The sequence below is a fragment of the Aegilops tauschii genome, chromosome 5 (assembly GCF_002575655.3).
Source record: "Aegilops tauschii subsp. strangulata cultivar AL8/78 chromosome 5, Aet v6.0, whole genome shotgun sequence".
Lineage (NCBI taxonomy): Eukaryota > Viridiplantae > Streptophyta > Magnoliopsida > Poales > Poaceae > Aegilops > Aegilops tauschii.
This window is the reverse complement of record NC_053039.3, coordinates 387,666,396-387,685,744: the sequence shown is the minus strand read 5'-3', so window position 1 is coordinate 387,685,744 and position 19,349 is coordinate 387,666,396. Positions and strand designations below refer to the sequence as shown.

At 48.8% G+C, this 19,349-nt stretch overlaps 1 protein-coding gene across 1 annotated transcript; it reads right to left on the bottom strand.

Annotated features, from left to right (window-relative positions):
• Positions 1-5,513: 5,513 nt before the first annotated feature.
• LOC141022901 (uncharacterized) lies at positions 5,514-6,161 on the bottom strand. The gene has a single exon (XM_073499181.1). It carries the CDS (start codon positions 6,159-6,161, stop codon positions 5,514-5,516), a length of 648 nt encoding a protein of 215 aa, XP_073355282.1.
• Positions 6,162-19,349: the final 13,188 nt, after the last annotated feature.

Genomic DNA, 19,349 nt, shown 5'->3' with positions numbered 1-19,349 from the left:
TCTTTGCACGGTCGTGGTTCCCAGGAAGTCACGGCATGGTATTGTGAAGAGTCGTGTTATGTTGTCTTCGTGTTCGAAATGATTCCGTTGATCTATTCGCAAGGGCAGGCACATCCGTGCAGCCCGGAGAGGCATGGTTATTCTCTACCCAGAGTCACATTCATGTATTTATCGCGGAAACGCAATGGTTCGAAGGGCGTCTCCTCGTATTCGGGTGTGAATGCCGCGTGGTGCCGCTCCGAAAACCCAATGGTCCGACGGGCGTCTCCTCCGGTGACGCCGCTCTGGCTCATGGTCCGAGGGGAAGCTCCGGCTATTTAAGGTGGACGGACGGAGTCTGGAAACCCTAGCCACACCCTTCTCCTCCCTTTGTCCACCGCCAGGCCTTCCATTCCTCTTCCTCCTCTCTATTCGCTGACCATCTCCGCCATGGCTGATCAGAAGGGGACTACTCCGGACCATCGTGCCCTATCATGGGAGGAGATCCCGGCTGGCGAGGTTTCCTCGTCTGTAAGTTCACGCTGTCTCTGCTTCTCCTTCATTCGTTTTTTCTTTCTTTCTGCTACTTGATTTAGTTTGTGAAACATGAATTATTGTGGTCAGCTGACTCCTAATTTGATGCGGGTGTGTCTTGCTGATACCAATTTACAGTCAATTGGAGCTAGGGTTAGGCTGCGTCGTTGTCTTCAACAGAACTCCCCTGCTGTAGAATTGGGGAGCAGTTGTGGCTCGAGAAAGAAGAAGGGAATGGTGAGCGGGGCGGCGACGGGAATGGTGCGCGTTGTTTCAGTTGCAGAGGCTAACAAAACATGCGACGAGCTGCTGGAGATCATCTACATGTGGCAGGAGCTCTTCCAGGAAGCAAGGGAAGATTTGGAGAAGGCGAATGCCAGGATCGTAGAAATTATGGTTGAGAAGAACAATCTCCTCGAAGAGCACGTCCGGTCATTGCAGGAATCGGTCGCAGCTGTGAAGCGACATGACGAGAATGTAAAGGCGCTGAAGAAGGAGATTGATGAACTGCGTGGGGAGCAAACCAGCAAGAAGGTCGGTGGAGGCTAGGTATACAACATCGTCCCTGGCTGTTGTGTTCATCTGGTGTTGCTAAGCAGTGGACTGAAGTTTCTTACCTTGTCTTGTGAAATTTCGTTGTCAGCTACTTTGTTAACATGTATTTTGGTTTCGAGTATCATTGTAATTAGGCGCCGTTACTTATGAAGCACGGGACGTGAAGTCTCTGCAGCCACGGTTGTGAACCTAGTATTGTAATGACTTGTGTACTGATGAAGGCGTGTATGTTCGTGGCTTTTCTGTGTTGCAGTGTTTCGGGTCACAGACACGGGCTTGCATCCCACAAATTCATGCTATGGTTTTATATAGAGTCACATTCGCCTGTATTTGTGTTCGAAATGATTCCGTTGACTTGTTCAGAAGAAGAGGCACGGACATGAATGCCATGAGGGCATGGTTTGGTCTATCGGAGAGTCACGTTCGTACGTTTATTATGGAAATAAAGCAAAATGGTTTAGATGTTAACGCTAAATGTTTACTTTGCGAGTGGCCGGTTCGAGAGTCGAGGTGTTTAAAAGCGTAAGTTCCTTGTTTTTAAAAGCCACGGCTCTGTGCTGAGTTGCGTCGCGCTTCTTTTATTGGAAGCACGGGCGTGAAGTGAATACAACCACGGTTCTGTACCAGGTAGAGACATGACTTGTGCACTGACGATGACGTGGACGTTTGTGGCAGTGTTAACGGTCACAGGCACGGGCGGGAAGCGCTAAAAGGCATGCTGCCGTATAATATAGAGTCACGCTCCCGTGTTTTTGTGTTCCAAATGATTCCGTCGACTTGACCGGACGGAGAGGCACGTGCATTCAACCCACAAAGGCACCGTCAGGTTCGTTCTTCAATTGGGGAGACCCAGCGGAGTTGGTTCAGATGTGAACACCCACTGTTTACTCTGTGAGGCACGGAATGGCCTATTCGAGAGACGCTGGTGTGGTATATTCTTCGCACGGTCATGGGTCCCAGGAAGGCACGGCGTGGTATTGTGTAGAGTGACGTTAGTTTGTCTTGGTGTTCCAGATGGCGTGGTTTTATATAGAGTCACGTTCGCCTGTATTTGTGTTTGAAATGATTCCGTTGACTCGTCCAGAAGAAGAGGCACGGACATGAATGCCATTAGGGCATGGTTTGGTCTGTCGGAGTGTCACGTTCGTACATTTATTATGGAAATAAAGCGGAATGGGTTTAGATGTTAAGGCTAAATGTTTACTTTGCGAGTGTCCGGTTCGAGAGTCGAGGTGTTTAAAAGCGTAAGTTCCTTGTTTTTAAAAGCCACGACCCTGTGCTGAGTTGCGTCGTGCTTCTTTTATTGGAAGCACGGGCGTGAAGTGAATACAACCACGGTTCTGTACTAGGTAGGGACATGACTTGTGCACTGACGGTGGCGTGGACGTTCGTGGCAGTGTTAAGGGTCACAGGCACGGGCGTGAAGCGCTAAAAGGCATGCTGACGTATAATATATAGTCACGCTCCCGTGTGTTTGTGTTCCGAATGATTCCGTCGACTCGACCAGACGGAGAGGCATGGGCGTTCAGCCCACAAAGGCACCGTCAGGTTCGTTCTTTAATTGGGGAGACCCAGCAGAATTGGTTCAGATGTGAACACCCACTGTTTACTTGTGAGGCATGGAATGGCCTATTCGAGAGACGCTGGTGTGGTATATTCTTCGCACGGTCATGGGTCCCAGGAAGGCACGACATGGTATTGTGTAGAGTGACATTAGTTTGTCTTGGTGTTCCAAACGATTCTGTTGAATCGTTCGCACTGAAAGGCACAACCATGAAGCCAGGAGAGGCACGGTTATGCGTTACACAGAGTCACATTCGTGCGTTGATTGCAGAAACCCCACCGTTCGACGGGCGTCTCCTCATATTCAGTGTGAACGCCACGTGGACGCCGCTCCGAAAACCCAAAGGGTTCAACGGGCGTCTCCTCCGGTGATGCCGCTCTAGAGGAGGTGGAGGTATTTAATAGAGTGAACGCCACGTGTCGGCGCTGCGGAAGCCAAAAGGACCGACGACCGTCTCATCCGCTGGCGAAGTGAACGCCGCGTGTCACCGTTCCGGCTCCTCACCCGAGGTCAAGGAGCAGTTATTTAAGCCGAGCGGCGTCCGCCACCACTAGACATCATCCTGCTTCTCCCTCTTTTGCCGACAATCCTAGGAAATCATCCATCTTCCTCTTTTCGTTTGTGACGGCCCCCGCCATGGTTCGACACAAGAAAACTACTTACGCCATGCTTACTCCCGAGCGCCGCTTCCAGTTGCAGGAGGACATCCGTTTGAGGCACGCCGCTCGGGTCGCAGCGGGCATGTCTCCGGACTCGCCGGGGCCGGAGGAGATTGGGGAGGTGGAGGAAGTGGAGGGGGATGCGTCGGAGCTCATGCAGGGAGTTGATCCAGTGGGGGAGATGTGATGGAGGAAGAGGAGGGGGTGACGAGGATGACGAGGACGACAAGGAAGGCAGGGACGAGGATGACGAGGACGACGAGGAAGGCGTGGACGAGGATGATGAGGACGATGAGGAGGGCAATGACGAGGAGGACGAGGAGGGGGATGACGAGGATGACGAGGACGACGAGGAGGGGGTGACGAGGATGACGAGGAGGGGGGTGGCGAGGTTGACGAGGACGACGAGGAGGGTGGTGACGAGGAATACGAGGACAACAAGGAGTGGGGTGACGAGGAAGACGAGGCGGAGTTCTATCTCGGAGAGGCGGCCTTGATGGCGGAGCAGACCGCTATCCTGGAGTCCATCCAAGATGAGGCGTACGTGGAGTCCAACCGGCGCTTCCTGCGGGAAGAAGAGGCGAAGACCGATGTGCTCTTCGACAAGCTGGATGCAGAGTAGGAGGCAGAGGCCGACGACGTCGATGTCAGAATGGAGATAGTGGACATCTCCGACGACGGGGAGTAGTGTAGTTTTGTTAGTAGATGTTTGCTTTGCATGGTTTTTATGCTTTCCATGTTTTGTATGCCTGTAACGGTTGAACAATGTCAAGCAATCGTTGATTTCAGAATGGAGATAGTTTCGTTTCCATGTCAAGCAATCGTAATTTGTTTTTAAGTAGTAGTACTACCGCGTCCCAAAATAAATGTGTCAACTTTGTAGTAACTTCGTACCAGGCAGTACAATTCACATTGTACTGGTTAGTACAAGGTTGAGCCAATTAATTTGTGACGGAAGGCATATGTTTTATTACAAATTGCAGTTTCAGGTACCATACTTGGGTCGGAAGGCATATGTTTTATTACATTGTATTGTTTTATTATAAATTGCAGATTCAAGTACAAAATAAATGTCTCAACTGGGGCACATATTTGATTCTAGAGATTTCAGTGTGGTCAGATTTCAATATGGTTTCAACATGGTTTTACCACAAGATGGGATTCAACATTTATCCAGGACATTCCGAGTTTTATAAGTGTAGAAGGAATTGTTTTTCACTTATATGTTCTGTGGCAGAGGCATAGTTATTACTTTTGTGAGGAAGGAATGAACATCTGAGGTACGTGATGCGAGGACTGACAAAATGCGTCCGTTACTGTTGTTCCAGAACGTTTTTCAATTAACTGTGAGAGGCATGAATGTGCCGACGGAACAGGCACGATCATGTATGAAATAGGTGCAAGGTGGTCCCTAATGTCTTCTGATTGTATCATCTATACGCTTCACTGTTACAAGCACGATCGTCGTTCTTGTCGAGGCACGGAGGTGAAGGATGGAGCCTATGCACGATACCATATTAAGAAGGAAGCAAACCTTCATAGACCCGATACGTCGGAAGCTGGCCGTAAGGCACGGTCCTGCCTCTGCGTTTTCGGTGACGTCACATTTAGTGCCAGCGGGGTGGACGTAATGCTCGGTTTTCTGATGTTTTTGTTGTCAGCAACTTTCTTAACATGTTACGCACGAGACAGGTATGATTTTACCCGACGTAGAGGCATGCACGTGACGAACTGGAGGCACGGACGTGATTCTAAGGGAGGTACGGACGCGAAGGATCGTGATGCAAGCACGTGAAGGTGCGCCTCTGTTTTCAAGAAGCTTTCATTGACAAGTTTTCATTGCGGGGGGCATGGCCTATGAGCTCCATGTGTTTTCAAAGGCATTAGGCCTCATTAATGAACTTATCAGAGAGAAGGTGAAGCTTTGGGTTGACGTCGAGAATGTTGCGTAAAACGACGTGAAGCTAGGTTACGCACGGTCCCCTTAGTATCAGAGGCACAAACGTGCCTCTGTGGTGCACTGGAAATAAACTTGTCCAAAAGATATGTAAACTGCAAGCAAACTACAAGGTTATCTGCAAGCAAACTACAAGGTTATCTGCGACACAAGCAAACGACAATCTTGAGAGAAAGCAAATCTAATGAGAAATTTAGAATTGCATGAGCAATCTTCTTGATACTTTTCTTGGCCGGGAAAACCTGCTTCAGTAGTCATAGTCGCCCTAGGACCTAGCGTGCTTCATGGTCTGCTCCTTGTCGAGTTTTGCCCGGTGGAGCCCTTCCTGGATGATGGTGAGGCGGCTCCATATGTCGTACACAGCGTAAGCGTCCTTTGCCGCGTACTCGATGTGCCTCATGGACAGGGGCATGCACGCCCAGCGGCTGTGTTCTGCGTTGGTGAGCTCTCCGTCGTGGACAAGGATGCCTGAGACCTCCCCAAGGGATTCCAGAGGCTTGGTAGCTGTAGGCACGCTCCATTCCTTCTGGATGTCGACGAAGTGGGCGATCTCCAGACTGACGCGGCCGATCATCTCTATGTCGCCGTCGATGGAGAGGCCAGCAAATGTGTACCTAGGGTCGGCGAGGAAGTTGTCGAACTTGGTGCACTTCTTGTCGGCGGCGCACAGTTGGAAGAGCAGCACCGGATGATCCTTGCCGACGGAGAGCTGGACGAGGGCGGGTTTCTGATCTTCGCCATGGTCGTTGGTGTACTTCACATCAACTCCGACGATCTTGTGGCACTCGAACTGGAGGTGTCGCTCGTACTGCTCGATGGTGGTCGCCGCCTTGTGCAAGTCATTGGTGTGGATCACGTGCAACTTGGTGTTGCCGTGGGCCTGCACCTCCATGAATTCCCTGGTGAATCCCATGGCCTGGAGCAGTTCGTCCTCCTTCAACCTGGTATTTCATGGGGAACAATGAGTGGAAGCACAATGGCGATTTCTGTTGTTTGTGTGTGAGAAGGCCGCGGCGGAAGTCTAAATTTAAGGGCGGGGCAGCCGCAAAGGAGTGCATGATCTCATTGTCGATGCGGTTGTGCACATCGTGGGTTGTGGATCGTGGTTTCATCTCCCTGTCGGTGCGCTTGTGCACATCCTGGGTTTTTGATCATGGTTTTTCTTTATAAAAAATAAAAATAAAATCAGCAGTTATGTTTTTAACAACCGTTGTATCTGCAGCAAGTCGGGGACAAGATCGTTGTCTTGCATAGTTTGCTGTCAAATGTCAACTTTTATAATTTATCTCGTGAGGCATGCAGGGGCAGTATATAGAGGCACGTGTCTTTGACCAAGAGAAGCATGCTTGAAGTGCCTGGTTTAACTCTCAGACACACGGGCGTGATACATTCACTGGGAGTGCCAATTGTTTCAAGTGATACATTCGGTGGCAGGAGCAGTGCTGTGTTTTTTCAGAGGCACTGTTGTGTGTCCGTGTTGCAACTGACGCTACGAGATGGACAGAAAGAACGAGAAGCAACGAGAGGCGTGGACATGCAACTGCGAGAAGCACTTATACAACGAGAGGCGCAACTAGAGGCACATATACGATGCTACGTGAGGCACATACATGGAAGTACATGATTGCACAGACGTCAATTCGTGCCGTGGTGCTACGTGAGGCACGGGCACGAACATTTAGCTGTGCACTCAACTACATGCGCAAGAAGCCACATATGTGTTTCGGAGAAGCACCGGTCTCCATGGTTTTACTGCAAGATGGGATTCGACATTTATCCTGGGCATTCCGGGTTTTACAAGTGTAGGAAGAATCGTTTTACACTTATATGTTCTGTGGCAGAGGCATGGCTATTACTTTTGTGAGGGAGGAATGAACGTCGAATGTACGTGATGTGAGGATTGACAATAGGTGTCTGTTACTGTTTTTCCAGAACGTTTTTCAATTAACCGTGAGAGCCATGAATGTGTACGTTGAATGTACGTGACATGAGGATTGACAATAGGCGTCTGTTACTGTTTTTCCGGAATGTTTTTCAATTAAATGTGAGAGGCATGGATGTGCCGACGGAACAGGCACAGTCATGTCTGAAATAGTTGCAAGGTCGTCCCTAAGGTGTCCTGAATGTATCACCTATACGCTTCACTGTTACAAGCACGGTCGTTATTCTTGTCGAGGCACGAACGTGAAGGATGGAGCCAATGCCTTTGTAGTAGTCACACCCCATATTAATAAGGAAGCAAGTCTTCATAGACCCGATACGTCGGAACCTGGCCATAAGGCACGGTCCTACCTTTGCGTTTTCGATGATGTCATATTTAGTGCCATCAGGGTGGACGTAAGGCTTGGCTTTATGATGTTTTTGTTGTCAGCAACTTTCTTAACATGTTACACGAGAGAGGTATGATTTTACCTAAGGTAGAGGCACACACGTGACGAACTGGAGGCACGGACGTGATTCTAAGGGAGGTAGGGACGCGAAGGATCGTGATGCAAGCACGTGAAGGTGTGCCTTTGTTTTCAAGAAGCTTTCATTAACACGTTTTCATTGCGGGGGCCATGGCCTATGAGTTCCATGTGTCTTCGAAGGCATTCGGCCTCATTAACGGATGTGAAGCCAAGTTACGCACGGTCCCCATAGGAGTGGAGGCACATAAGTGCCTCCGTGGGTGTTTTAAGTAGTTGGTGTTATTGACGGACAACCGTGCCTCTGTAGTGTTCTTCTCTGAGGGTCACGGACGTAAGCAAAATTTTCCAAGGAGAATAAACACCTAACTACCTCTGTATTCAAAATGTTTTTCTAAAGTGTTCCATACGAACGATTTTTAATATCGTGTGTGCAATGGTTTGTTAGAACATTGTGCACTGCTTTTAGGAGCATTCTGTAATTGTTGTCCCTGCATTTCGACGCTGCATCCACAAAGGTACTAGTGCATTGCATGCTCGTCATTTTTTTGGACTGCTATGTGTACCTGCTCTGTGCTTTACGCTAATCGTATACTATCTGTACTGTGTTTATATTTTTCAGTTCACGCCAATATATTCTACTAATAGAAAACTCCAACATTGCACTGGAAATAAACTTGTTCAGAAGATATGTAAACTTGAAGCAAACTACAAGGTTAACTGCGACACAAGCAAATATAAATTTATAACAAGCAAACGACAGTCTTGAGAGAAAGCAAATCTAATGAGAAATCTAGAATGGCATGAGCAATCTTCTAGATACTTTTCTTGGCCGGGACCACCTGCTTCAGTAGTCGTAGTCGCCCCACGACCTTGCGCGCTTCCTGGACTGCTCCTTCTCGAGTTTTGCCCGGTGGAGCCCTTCCTGGATGGTGGTGGGGCGGCTCCATATCTCGTACGCAGCGTAAGCATCTTTTGCCGTGTACTCGATGTGCCTCATGGACAGGGGCATGCACGCCCAGCGGTTGTGTTCTGCGTTGGTGAGCTTCTTCTTCATGTCGTTGTAGTAGTCGTGGACAAGGATGCTTGAGACATCCCCAAGGGAGTCCAGAGGCTTGGTAGCTGTAGGTACCCTCCATTCCTTCTGGATGTCGACGAAGTGGGTGATCTCTAGTCCGATGCGGCTGAGCATCTCTATGTCGCCGTCGATGGAGAAGCCAGCAAACATGTATCTGGGGTCGGCGAGGAAGTTGTCGAACCTGGTGCAGTTCTTGTCGGCGGCGCTCAGTTGGAAGAGCAGCACCGGATGATCCTTGCCCACGGAGAGCTGGACGAGTTTTTGATCTTCGCCAACGTCATTGGTGTACTCCACATCAACTCCGACGATCTTGTGGCGCTCGAATTCGAGGTGTCGCTCATACTGCTCGATGGTGGTGGCCGCCTTGTGCAAGTCGTTGGTGTGGATCACGTGCAACTTGGTGTTGCCGTGGGCCTACACCTCCATGAATTCCTTGATGAATCCTATGGCCTGGAGCAGTTCTCCCTCCTGGAACCTGGTATTTCATGGGGAACAATGAGTGGGAGCGCAATGGCGATTTCTGTTGTTTGTGGGTGAGAAGTCCGCAGCGGGAGTCTAAATTTAAGGGCGGGCAAGCGGCAAAGGAGTGCACGATCTCACTGTCGATGCGGTTGTGCACATCGTGGGTTCTGGATCGTGGTTTCGTCTCCCTGTCGATTTGGTTGTGCACATCCTGGGTTTTTGATCGTGGTTTTTCTTTAAAAAAATAAAACAAATTCAGCAGTTATGTTTTTAACAGCCGTTACATCTCCAGCAACTCGGGGAGAAGATCGTTGTCTTTCGTAGTTTGCTGTCAAATGGCAATTTTTACAATTTATCTCGTGAGGCATGCAGGGGTAGTATGTAGAGGCACACGTCTCTAACTAAGAGAAGCATGCTTGAAGTGGCTATGTAGAGACACACGGGAATCATACATTCACTCGGAGTGGCAATTGTTTTCAGTGATACATTCGCTGGGAGGAGCAGTGCTGTGTTTTTTCAGAGGCACTGTTGTGTGTCCGTGTTGCAACTGACGCTATGAGATGGGCAGAAAGAACGAGAAGCAACGAGAGGCGTGGACATGCAACTGCGAGAAGAACTTATACAACGAGAGGCGCAACGAGAGTCACCGATACGATGCTACGTGAGGCACGGACATGAAGCTACATGATTGCACGGATGTCAATTCCTGTTGTCGTGCTACGTGAGGCACGTGCACAAACATATAGCCGTGCACTCAGCTACATGCGCAAAAAGCCACAGATGTGTTTCCGAGAAGCACTGGTCTCCATGGTTTTACCGCAAGATGGGATTCGACATTTATCCAGGGTATTCCGGGTTTTACAAGTGTAGGAAGAATCGTTTTCACTTATATGTTCTGTGGCAGAGGCACGGCTATTACTTCTGTGACGAAGGAATGAACGTCGAATGTACGTAACATGAGGATTGACAATAGGCGCCCGTTACTGTTTTTCCAGAATGCTTTTCAATTAACTGTGAGAGGCATGAATGTGCCGACGGAACAGGCACGGTCATGTCTGAAATAGTTGCAAGGTGGTCCTTAAGGTGTCCTGAATGTATCATCTATACGCTTCACTGTTACAAGCACGGTCGTTATTCTTGTCGAGGCACGGTCTTGAGAGACATGAATGTGCAGATGCAACAGGCACGATCATGTCTGAAATAGTTGCAAGGACGAGATGGGCAGAAACAACGAGAAGCAATGAGGCATGTGGGCATGCAGCTGTGAGACACACTTATAGAGCGAGAAGCACAGCTAGAGGCACAGGTACGATGCTACGTGAGGCACGGACATGAAGCTATGTGATTGCACGGACGTCAATCCGTGCTCGTGTTCTGTCAAATGTGTTAAGTGACACTTTGGAAAGGCATGGATGTTTAAGGTGACAGAGCCATAGGGGAAGGCACTAGTTTTTAGGAGAAGTGATGTGCGGTAGATAGAGGTGTATGTTTGAGCTCATCGCAACAAACTACTTGGCATCACGCTATTCTGCGGAGCACCATAGTGAAAATTATGTATACTACTGACGTGGGGAGCTAGCAACGTCACTAAACTATTCAGAAACACACTTCACCACAGCCATTCATCCTCCATTATTAGTCAGTGAATCCTTTTATTATTACCAGAGATAAATAAAGTAACCCACGTAAGTGTTTCACCTTCTTTGACCGGGAATTTTCACCACCGTCCTCTTGGACATAATTATATGCTCAGTTACATACCATGACATAACTAAATAACAAAACTGGTGTGTACAGCCTGTTCAAAAACTAGACATAAATTACTGAACTGTGATATAGGAAGTATAGCCACCGGCAACGCTCTATCAGGAAAGGTCATTGATTATCATCCGCAGCAGCTTCATGTTTCCCAAAGTTGGCCACCGCTTTTCAATTGTGACAAGGACAATTGAACCAACCCTTAGCTGAGCTTCTCAGGCAAAATCTGAAAAACCGTCACCTACATTCTGTCGTCGGTTCGTATGGAGTACGTTGTGCTCATGTCTATTGCATCATACACCTCTGTTAGGCTGATTCCATCGTTTTGAGGTAGATATCCTAGGTTCATCTTTAGAAGCCTCACAACGGCAGACAGGATTCTCTGCAGATTGCACCGATATTACTAGATAAAATCAATGTACAAGGACATAAAACATCTAAAATAGCAAACAAAACCATGGCAGTGGATCAAAACAAATATTCAATGACTAACCAGACGACCATTTATGACATTGGTGACGTTTAGACGCTGAACAAAGGGTATTGTGGGGAAGTCGTCAGACTCGAACACATAGTATATCATCTGTCCAAATTGTCTATATGAGAGGTTTACGCCTCGACCAAACACTGTTTTCCCAATGTACTCCCTCTCCGAATCATTTAGAAAATCAAGAGCTGCATGGAAAAAAATAACTCATTTTCAAACGAATTTGTTTAAACAAATGAACTCGCTATTAAAGTTTAAAAGGAATGGTTAAATTCAATGCATGTGATTTGGGATGATAATCAACAGAATTGCATAAAATGTTTTGAAAATAACTTCGACTGTAAGTATGACATTCAAGTGGACAGAGGTAGGAGCACCAAAGTATGCTGATAAACGTAGTTGATAAAACAGGATGGAAGTTGGTGCACTTACCTAGTGATGGTTTGGGAAGGGGCCTGTGACCTCCTCGAGAATCACTGAGTCTCAGATCTATCTCAATGGACAGACTCCCAGTATCCAGGTTTATGATGATTAGATCTTGATAATGAAGATCGTAGTCACTAATTAACTTTTCCCAGCCAGGTCCATGAAATTTAGACCGGTTAGGTTCATCGGTGATGAGGATCTCATATGACAGATCCTCGTTGGTGATCAGTACTGGATTCCTTTGTTTTCCTTCTTCTTGAAATGCTTCCTCTTTCCACTGATAGATTGAAGAAGTGACTTGCTGCCTGCAATAGCATGGCACATACTGCGAAAAAAAAATCTTCAAACCGGCAAGAAGGAGTCCTTGAATACCGACATGTATAACCAAGACAGATAGCGCTTATCATATATGTACCAATTGTTTTCAACAGGTTGCTATTTGATAAAATAAGGTACATCGAAAATTGAAAACATATCGTTAAATGCTTAAATGTAGGCATTCCATTCCAACAATATGGTAGAAACTTTTATTTCCTCCATCAGAAAGATACAGTAGTTGGTAGTAACTGATGGGCAGCATGGGGTGCCAAACATTTCTCCTTACTAGGCATGTCTTGAAGCATCGAGGAAGATGCACTGTTATCGCGCTGTGAAGAACGCGTGACTCCAATCCAGGGCAACCGAAGTTGGTACATATATCACAACACATGGTTTCCCCTGGAATACGTTGCAAAACAACGTTTATACGAAATTCTCAACACAGGGAAAATTATATTATCTTGAAAAACTATCCGGCTAAACCGGCATTTTACATAAATAGTCGTTCACAAACAATTTCCTAAAAAGACATGTGCACAGCTTTTGATTAGAAGGTGAACAGTAGATATGGGATATGTAATAACAGAGGAAATATGAATTTAATTAAATCAGTATTTTATTTTCCAAAAATGGTTGCTTAATTCATCACAATTCAGTATTGACTATTTTTAGAGCAGTTCACAATCTTGGCTGTCAATGTCAATCAGTGAAAGGATTTCTGCTGCTTGGTTTTAAAAGCAGGTTGAGCAAATGTATATTTCAAGACAAGACAAGCAAAAAGGAGAAACAATAGTCTATCATCAGGCGGCTCAAAGGAGTGTTTGTAACATTGAAATTATATGTAAATTCATCAGAGCTGCACCCAGCAACAACGTCATCCGCAACCATACGCCACCGTCGCCGACGCCAACCACCGGAACATGTGTGGCTAGGTGGTATTTGAAACGGGTGATCCATCAACGTTAACCTTGCCTCCAGCCTACAGGACCCCAAACGCTATCCTCAAGCACAGACACCGACTCCCAGTCAACAGCACCCCAAACGCCGACCTCCAGCACCCTGTGGCCGGTTAAGCAGTAGAGCTCAACGTCTGGCCACTCCCTTGGACTTCCGGCCACCGTCGTTGTTTGCAAGACCTAACGGGCTTCAATTTAAACTACCAACCTCCCTCGGCGAAGTTCATCGCTTACCTGGGACTTGGACGCCGCAGGTCGCTGCAGCTCATAGTGTTCTCAAGCACAAACGCCGACTCCCAATCAACCCCACCTCTAAGAGGCACAGGTCATGTACAGGTTCGGCCTCGTACTGCGCGGATTTGGTTTAGATCACAACGAATTTCCAGGCAATTCCTAGCATAACAGCGTAGATGCGTCGCTTTCAAACACGAAGAGACGAAACCAACAGAGAGGAAAACGGATCGTAGTGAAAAATTCACATAGAAATTAAGAGAAAATGGATTAACCCTAGATCTAGAGGGAGAATCGAGAGAGAAGAGACGATGAACTCTACAGTGGGTGAGTGGGAGGGGGGTCTGGGTTGGCACAAAACAGAACAGACAGTTATAATACGCTCCTGCTCACTGACATGGGGCTACTGTACAGCGGCAAAGACAAGACTATTGGCTTATTAGGAGCATAGAGGCATGGAATGACGGCCCCAACACGCATGGACTTACATGCACATAAGGCACGGCTTTGTTTCTGTTTTCCAAATTTTCTCAGTGACGCATACACTGAGACAGGTTGTGCACGTCCATGACACACGACCATGCTTCTGTTTTCCGAAGTATTTTTCCCTAGCACGGTCTCTCGGAGGGACAGGGACGTGAAGCCACGGTGCGCATTGTCCTGTAAGGATAAGAATGAGATGCATGGAAGGGCCTCTGTATTCTAAATGTTCTCAGTGACGTGTTCATTGACAGACGTGCGGTCTTTAAGCAGTTGGCGCACGGTTGTACATGTGCACGACGCACGAACGTCTTTTGTGTTCTCCTAGTTGTTTTCGCATGACACGACCACTCTGATGGATAGGGGAGTGAAGCCACGGTGCGCACGGTTCTCCAAGGAGAAAATGCACTGAAGTGCCTCTGTTTTCATAACATTTTAAGTTGCTTGTTCACTCAGCTAGGCACGGGTGTACGTTTAAATGACGCAAGACCATGCTACTGTTTTCCGAATTGTTCATTTCTGACACAGTCTCTCGGAGGGACACAGTGTCTCCAATTAAAAAAGGCACGTAATCTTTCGCTTTGACGAATTCTTCGGATGCATGAGTTTTGTTCAATATGATAATGAGAATGGAAACCCAGCATCTAAAAAGTGATTGGAGGTTCATTGCTGACGTTAAGTCATTATCACAGCATTCCAAATGTTTTCAGTGACGCGTTCACACGGACGTATGATTTTCACAACCTCTTGATGCACGTTCGTTTCCTGTGGGGTGCACAGACGTCCTTCGGAGAGGCGCGGTTGCAGCAGTTGCAGGTTTGCAGTGGACGCATGTTGCTTTTAAAAGACAGAATTTCATGCCAAGCAACTAAGATACACAAGAGGATACTAGTTTGATTTTTGAGCATCTGTGTGAGCTGATTTCTTTTATCATTGGGTCCGGAAACATATGATCGATATTGAAAATAGAAAGCATGTACATAATTGATATCATAAATGTTCATATCCTAATTTTAAAAATATGACCTTACTGCCTAAAAAAACAAAAAAGCTTACAGACGGTACGGTGCAAAACGAGTGAGAATTGTTTGACCATGTTTACACAATGCACTCATTCAATATAGCAAGTACATCTCTCCAGACCTGTTTTCAGAATCCACAGTTGAATGGATCTGGCAAATCCATATATTCAACACCTGTGTTTTTTAAATCCATGTGCATATGCTTGCAAGTTGTTGTTAATTTAAGCTAGGCACAATTAGAAGCCCTTTTGTCCCTCTGCAGTACCTCTTCTTGCCATTTGTAAAATTCACGAGTGAAATCTCTGCGCAGGCCAAACTTAAGCCTGATGGTCAGTAGCATCCTAGCATTGAGAATAAAAAATGTCACAAATTCAGTGTTTGCATCTGTGACTTCATAGTCTTCCAGCGTTAATGTCCAGAGAAACACCCGCTGCTTTTGGCGCCATTCATTTGTTATACCTCTTTGATCCCATCCTCCCCCCTAAACACACATGAAGAGCAAACTGAGCAGTTAGTGCCAGTATATTATGTATATTGTGCGTGGGCTTTCAACGTGTCTGAAATCATTACCTCGATAAACAAGTTCTGCAAGCATTGAAATTGCAGCAAGTCAACAATCTCATCTAGATTAAAGCATGTCTGTGAGATAAACAAGGTCTTGACAGAATCTAGCACCGCGTGTAGGCTACTTATGCAGAGACCCTTCATTGAGCACATAACGTGATATTATTAGCTCGTGGATGTGAATCTCAAGTGCTTTTGAATAACGCAGGTCAAAGTAACATGCAGAGGCAGTACCTGAATAACTGTAGACCCAATGACGATATTTGTTTCGTTGGGTAATTCAGAAATTTTTCCCAGTGTGTCCAACACAGGCGCGGACAAAACTGTTATTTGTAGTTGTGCATCTACAGAATCATGTAGCAGTCTCCGGAGGGAAGGGGCATCCTCAATGATCAGTTTCCCTCCGTCGGAACGAATGCCAATGCTTACAAGCCTAGCTGAGTTTATTCGTAGACAGCAGAATTTCTTGTTGCAAACAAGCAGCAGGCACTGCAGGGCAGGGCAACCGTGGTGGATGAACTTCCGCAAGGAGACATCCGATATATAAACCTCCACCAGCGAAAGTCTCCTGAGCAGTGGGAGGCAAAGCATTTCTACTAGATTGTCTTCTAGTTTGCACATGGCGAAGGTGACGGTGTGGAGAGACGAGCGAAATCTCGAGATGGATGCCGGTGGCGACGACATAGAAGAAGGGATTCTGCATGCTTTCCTGGGCCCTGGGCAGAAGAAATTTGGGAATATATGATAGAACTCTAAAACCTGGAGTTGGTCCAGATTCCGAGACAGGAACAACTCATCGACGCCACAAGGTTGGCACTGGAGGTAGCTTGTCGGGATGCAGAGGCGGCGAATCGGGCCCTCGTGATCAGAGAGGATAGATACAGGAAGACTGAAGCCATCAGCGACAGATTCTCCATGGCAGTTGCAAGTAAGATGTCGGCATTGAGTTCCGACGTATGTTTCCTGGACGATTTGCTTGCCTGGGAGAACGCGGATGATTTGGCAACAGATATTTTCCAGAGATCTGGTAGAACGAGTATCAAGGATCACACGAAAGTCGAGATAGAGTGGTGCGGTGCGCCATATGCGGCGCCACCGAGATTTGAGCACTTGTGTGCGCATGCCTTCCTTTATGGGCAGACAAGAGATGATCTCGCCGAGGATGGCGTCCGGGAGATCGCTGATGCGGTCCGGACCAGACTCAACATGGTTCTCGGATCCAGTGGGCGGGCCACAACCGCTCCTCTTAACGAGCTTAGAGGGCACGGGTACAGCCGCGAACCTTGTCTTCTTGTTGCTAGAGGCACGCTTCTTCATCTCCATTTCCGAGCTCGTGCCGCCTCCGTTGTAGCTCTCTGTGCGGTGGATCTGGGAAGAGGGTTAGGGTTTTACGATTCACAAAGACGACAATATATATACGTACCTATTCTAGAAGATTTCGACAGACGTGGTGGAATAGTCACGGCTTCGACAGACGTGCGTCTTGACGAGGCACGACTATCAACCGTCCGGATACACAGATGTTTGGTGGCAGAGGCATGGGTCAGCATACTCAGTTAAGGACGCACGATTGTGCGGTCTGTAGAGACACGATGGTGTGGAGCCACGACACGGGGGCAAGTGTCATGTCAGGCACGTGCGTGCAGGCGCTGGAGGCACCTAATTGCAGTCTGTGCAGGCACTGACCCCATTGAAGCCTCTACAGACATAGGTATCAACTCCCTTGATGCACAAAAGTGTGGTGGCAGAGGCATGGCTGCGAACTCTCAGTTGAAAAGACACGGTTGTGAAGTCTCTGGATCCACGTGTCGCGTGTCTCCAGGGGAACGTAAAAGCCACGGCTCGTGTCATGTGAGGCACAAAGGTGCAGACTCCAGGGGCACCGAAGTTTAGCCTCTACAGGCACGTACGATTGTCAACCATGTGGACGCACAAAATTATGGTGGCAGAGGCATGGATCCAAATACTCAATTAGGGAGGTACGATTGTGAAACCACACAAGGGTGTGGCATCACGGGCACGTAAGAGTTACGGTAAGTGTCATGTGAGGCACGTGGATTGAGACACCGGAGGCACGGAAAGGAAGCCTCTTAGGCACGAGTGTGAACCCTCTGGATGCACAAAGGTGTGGTGGCAGAGGCATGGGTGATAATATGTCGGTGTGGAACGACACCTATGGGATCACAAGAATCCCTACTACGGTTGCCGGGGCGCGGGGTAGCGAGAAGAGCAGGGTTAGTAGCCAGCACAAGGATCATTTACCCAGGTTCAGGCCGCGAGGATGCGTAAAACCCTAGTCCTGCTTTGGTGGGTGTATTTCAGAGAGTTCTTGAGTTCTCGAACTAGCCGTGGTCAGTGCGTGGTTCGAAAGAGCCGAATCCTTCTCCAGTATGCCATGGGCCTCCTTTTATAGTCGAAAGGGGCTGCCACAGTGGCACACAGGAGGTGGAAAGGCGTACAGTGCCCTGAGCTTATCGCTCGTATTACAGGACATGACACATTTAATGCGTAGCTTAGGTGTCCCCTTGCTTTATTGGGGACGGGGGCGAGGCCCGTCCCGTCCGTCGCCGCTCCTCCTCGCTTCGACATGCACCCTGGCCAGTGAGGCGTGCGGTGCCATGTAGGCAGGCAGGCAACTGAGGTGGCGCAGTGGCGGAGCCTTCACGAATATCTGCATGCCGCCACGCTGGTGCTCGATGAGTTGGCCTGGGAGCTGCATGTTGCCACGCAGGTGCCCGCCCAGCTGGTTGGGCTGGCAGCTGCATGTGAACGGCAGTGGAAGCTTGGTTGGCGTGGGCCTGGCGGTGGCCCTGCTGGCGTCCTTGGTGAGGGCCTTGCCGGGTGGCCCGGCAAGGGTCTTGCCGTGTGGCCCGGCAAGGGTCTTGCCGTGGCGCGCTGTCGTCCCCGGCAAGGGCCTTGCCGGGGGTCTGGTGGTCTTCCTCGGCAAGGATCTTGCCGAGGATCGTCGTCTTCTAAGCCTCATCTGATCTTGAATATGTCTTCACAAAGATCTGAATGCCACCACGGAGGTGCCTCCCGAGCCCTGGCCCAACGTGGATGATGGCGTCGGGGACCGTGGACTCAAGGGTGGCTCGCTCTGTTGGTGTGGGGTGAGCTGCCCTGGCAAGGGTCTTGCCGGGGGAACCTGCTTCGTCCCTCTGCTCTTTGTGGTCTTGGCCTGGGCGTTGCTCTTATTATCTTGGGCTTTGGTCTTACCTTGGCTCACCTCCCCTGTTCTGCTTGGCGTGACCGTAGGCGCGGCTCCGACTGCCCGCGCACAGGTATAGGGGTACAAAAACGCACCCCTCTTTTTGTGCACCGACAGGAGCCCCCGGGCCTGGGCCACACATAAGCGCGACACATTGTTGGGCCAGGCCCAAAAACGGTGCGCAGGTAGGCGGGGCGGTTTTTACCGCGGTAAAACTTTTCGCGCGCGGTGCTTCCCATGACCCGCGCACGCGGCGCGGCGTGGAGGGGTGTGTGTGACGTGGGTGGCATGCGTGGGCGGTTTCCACACGCATGCGTCACATCGCAGTAAAGAGGCGGCTCGTGCCTTCCCCGTAAAAAGAGGGAGGCGTGGAGGTGCGGCTCATTTACTGAACGGGGCCAGGGTGTGGTCTTCAAGGCGTCCACTCCCCACGATCACGGGGTGGGGAGAGGTCGCTTCACCTGTCCCCTCGGTTCTGCGCGTCCGCCACGCGTCCTCCATGCACCTGGGGTTGCAAGCGGTGGAGGCGGGAAACCGGGCCGTCGCTGGTTGGGGCAGCGGGTCGGTCCTGATTCCCTGCGCCTCTGGTGGCTGGATTGGCCGAGCGGGGCGGCTGAGCCCTGTCCCCACCTCCTTATAAAGAGGGGGAAGGGGGATGGCGTCCCACACTCTTCCGTCATCTATCTCCTCCCGCTTCTGCTTCTTC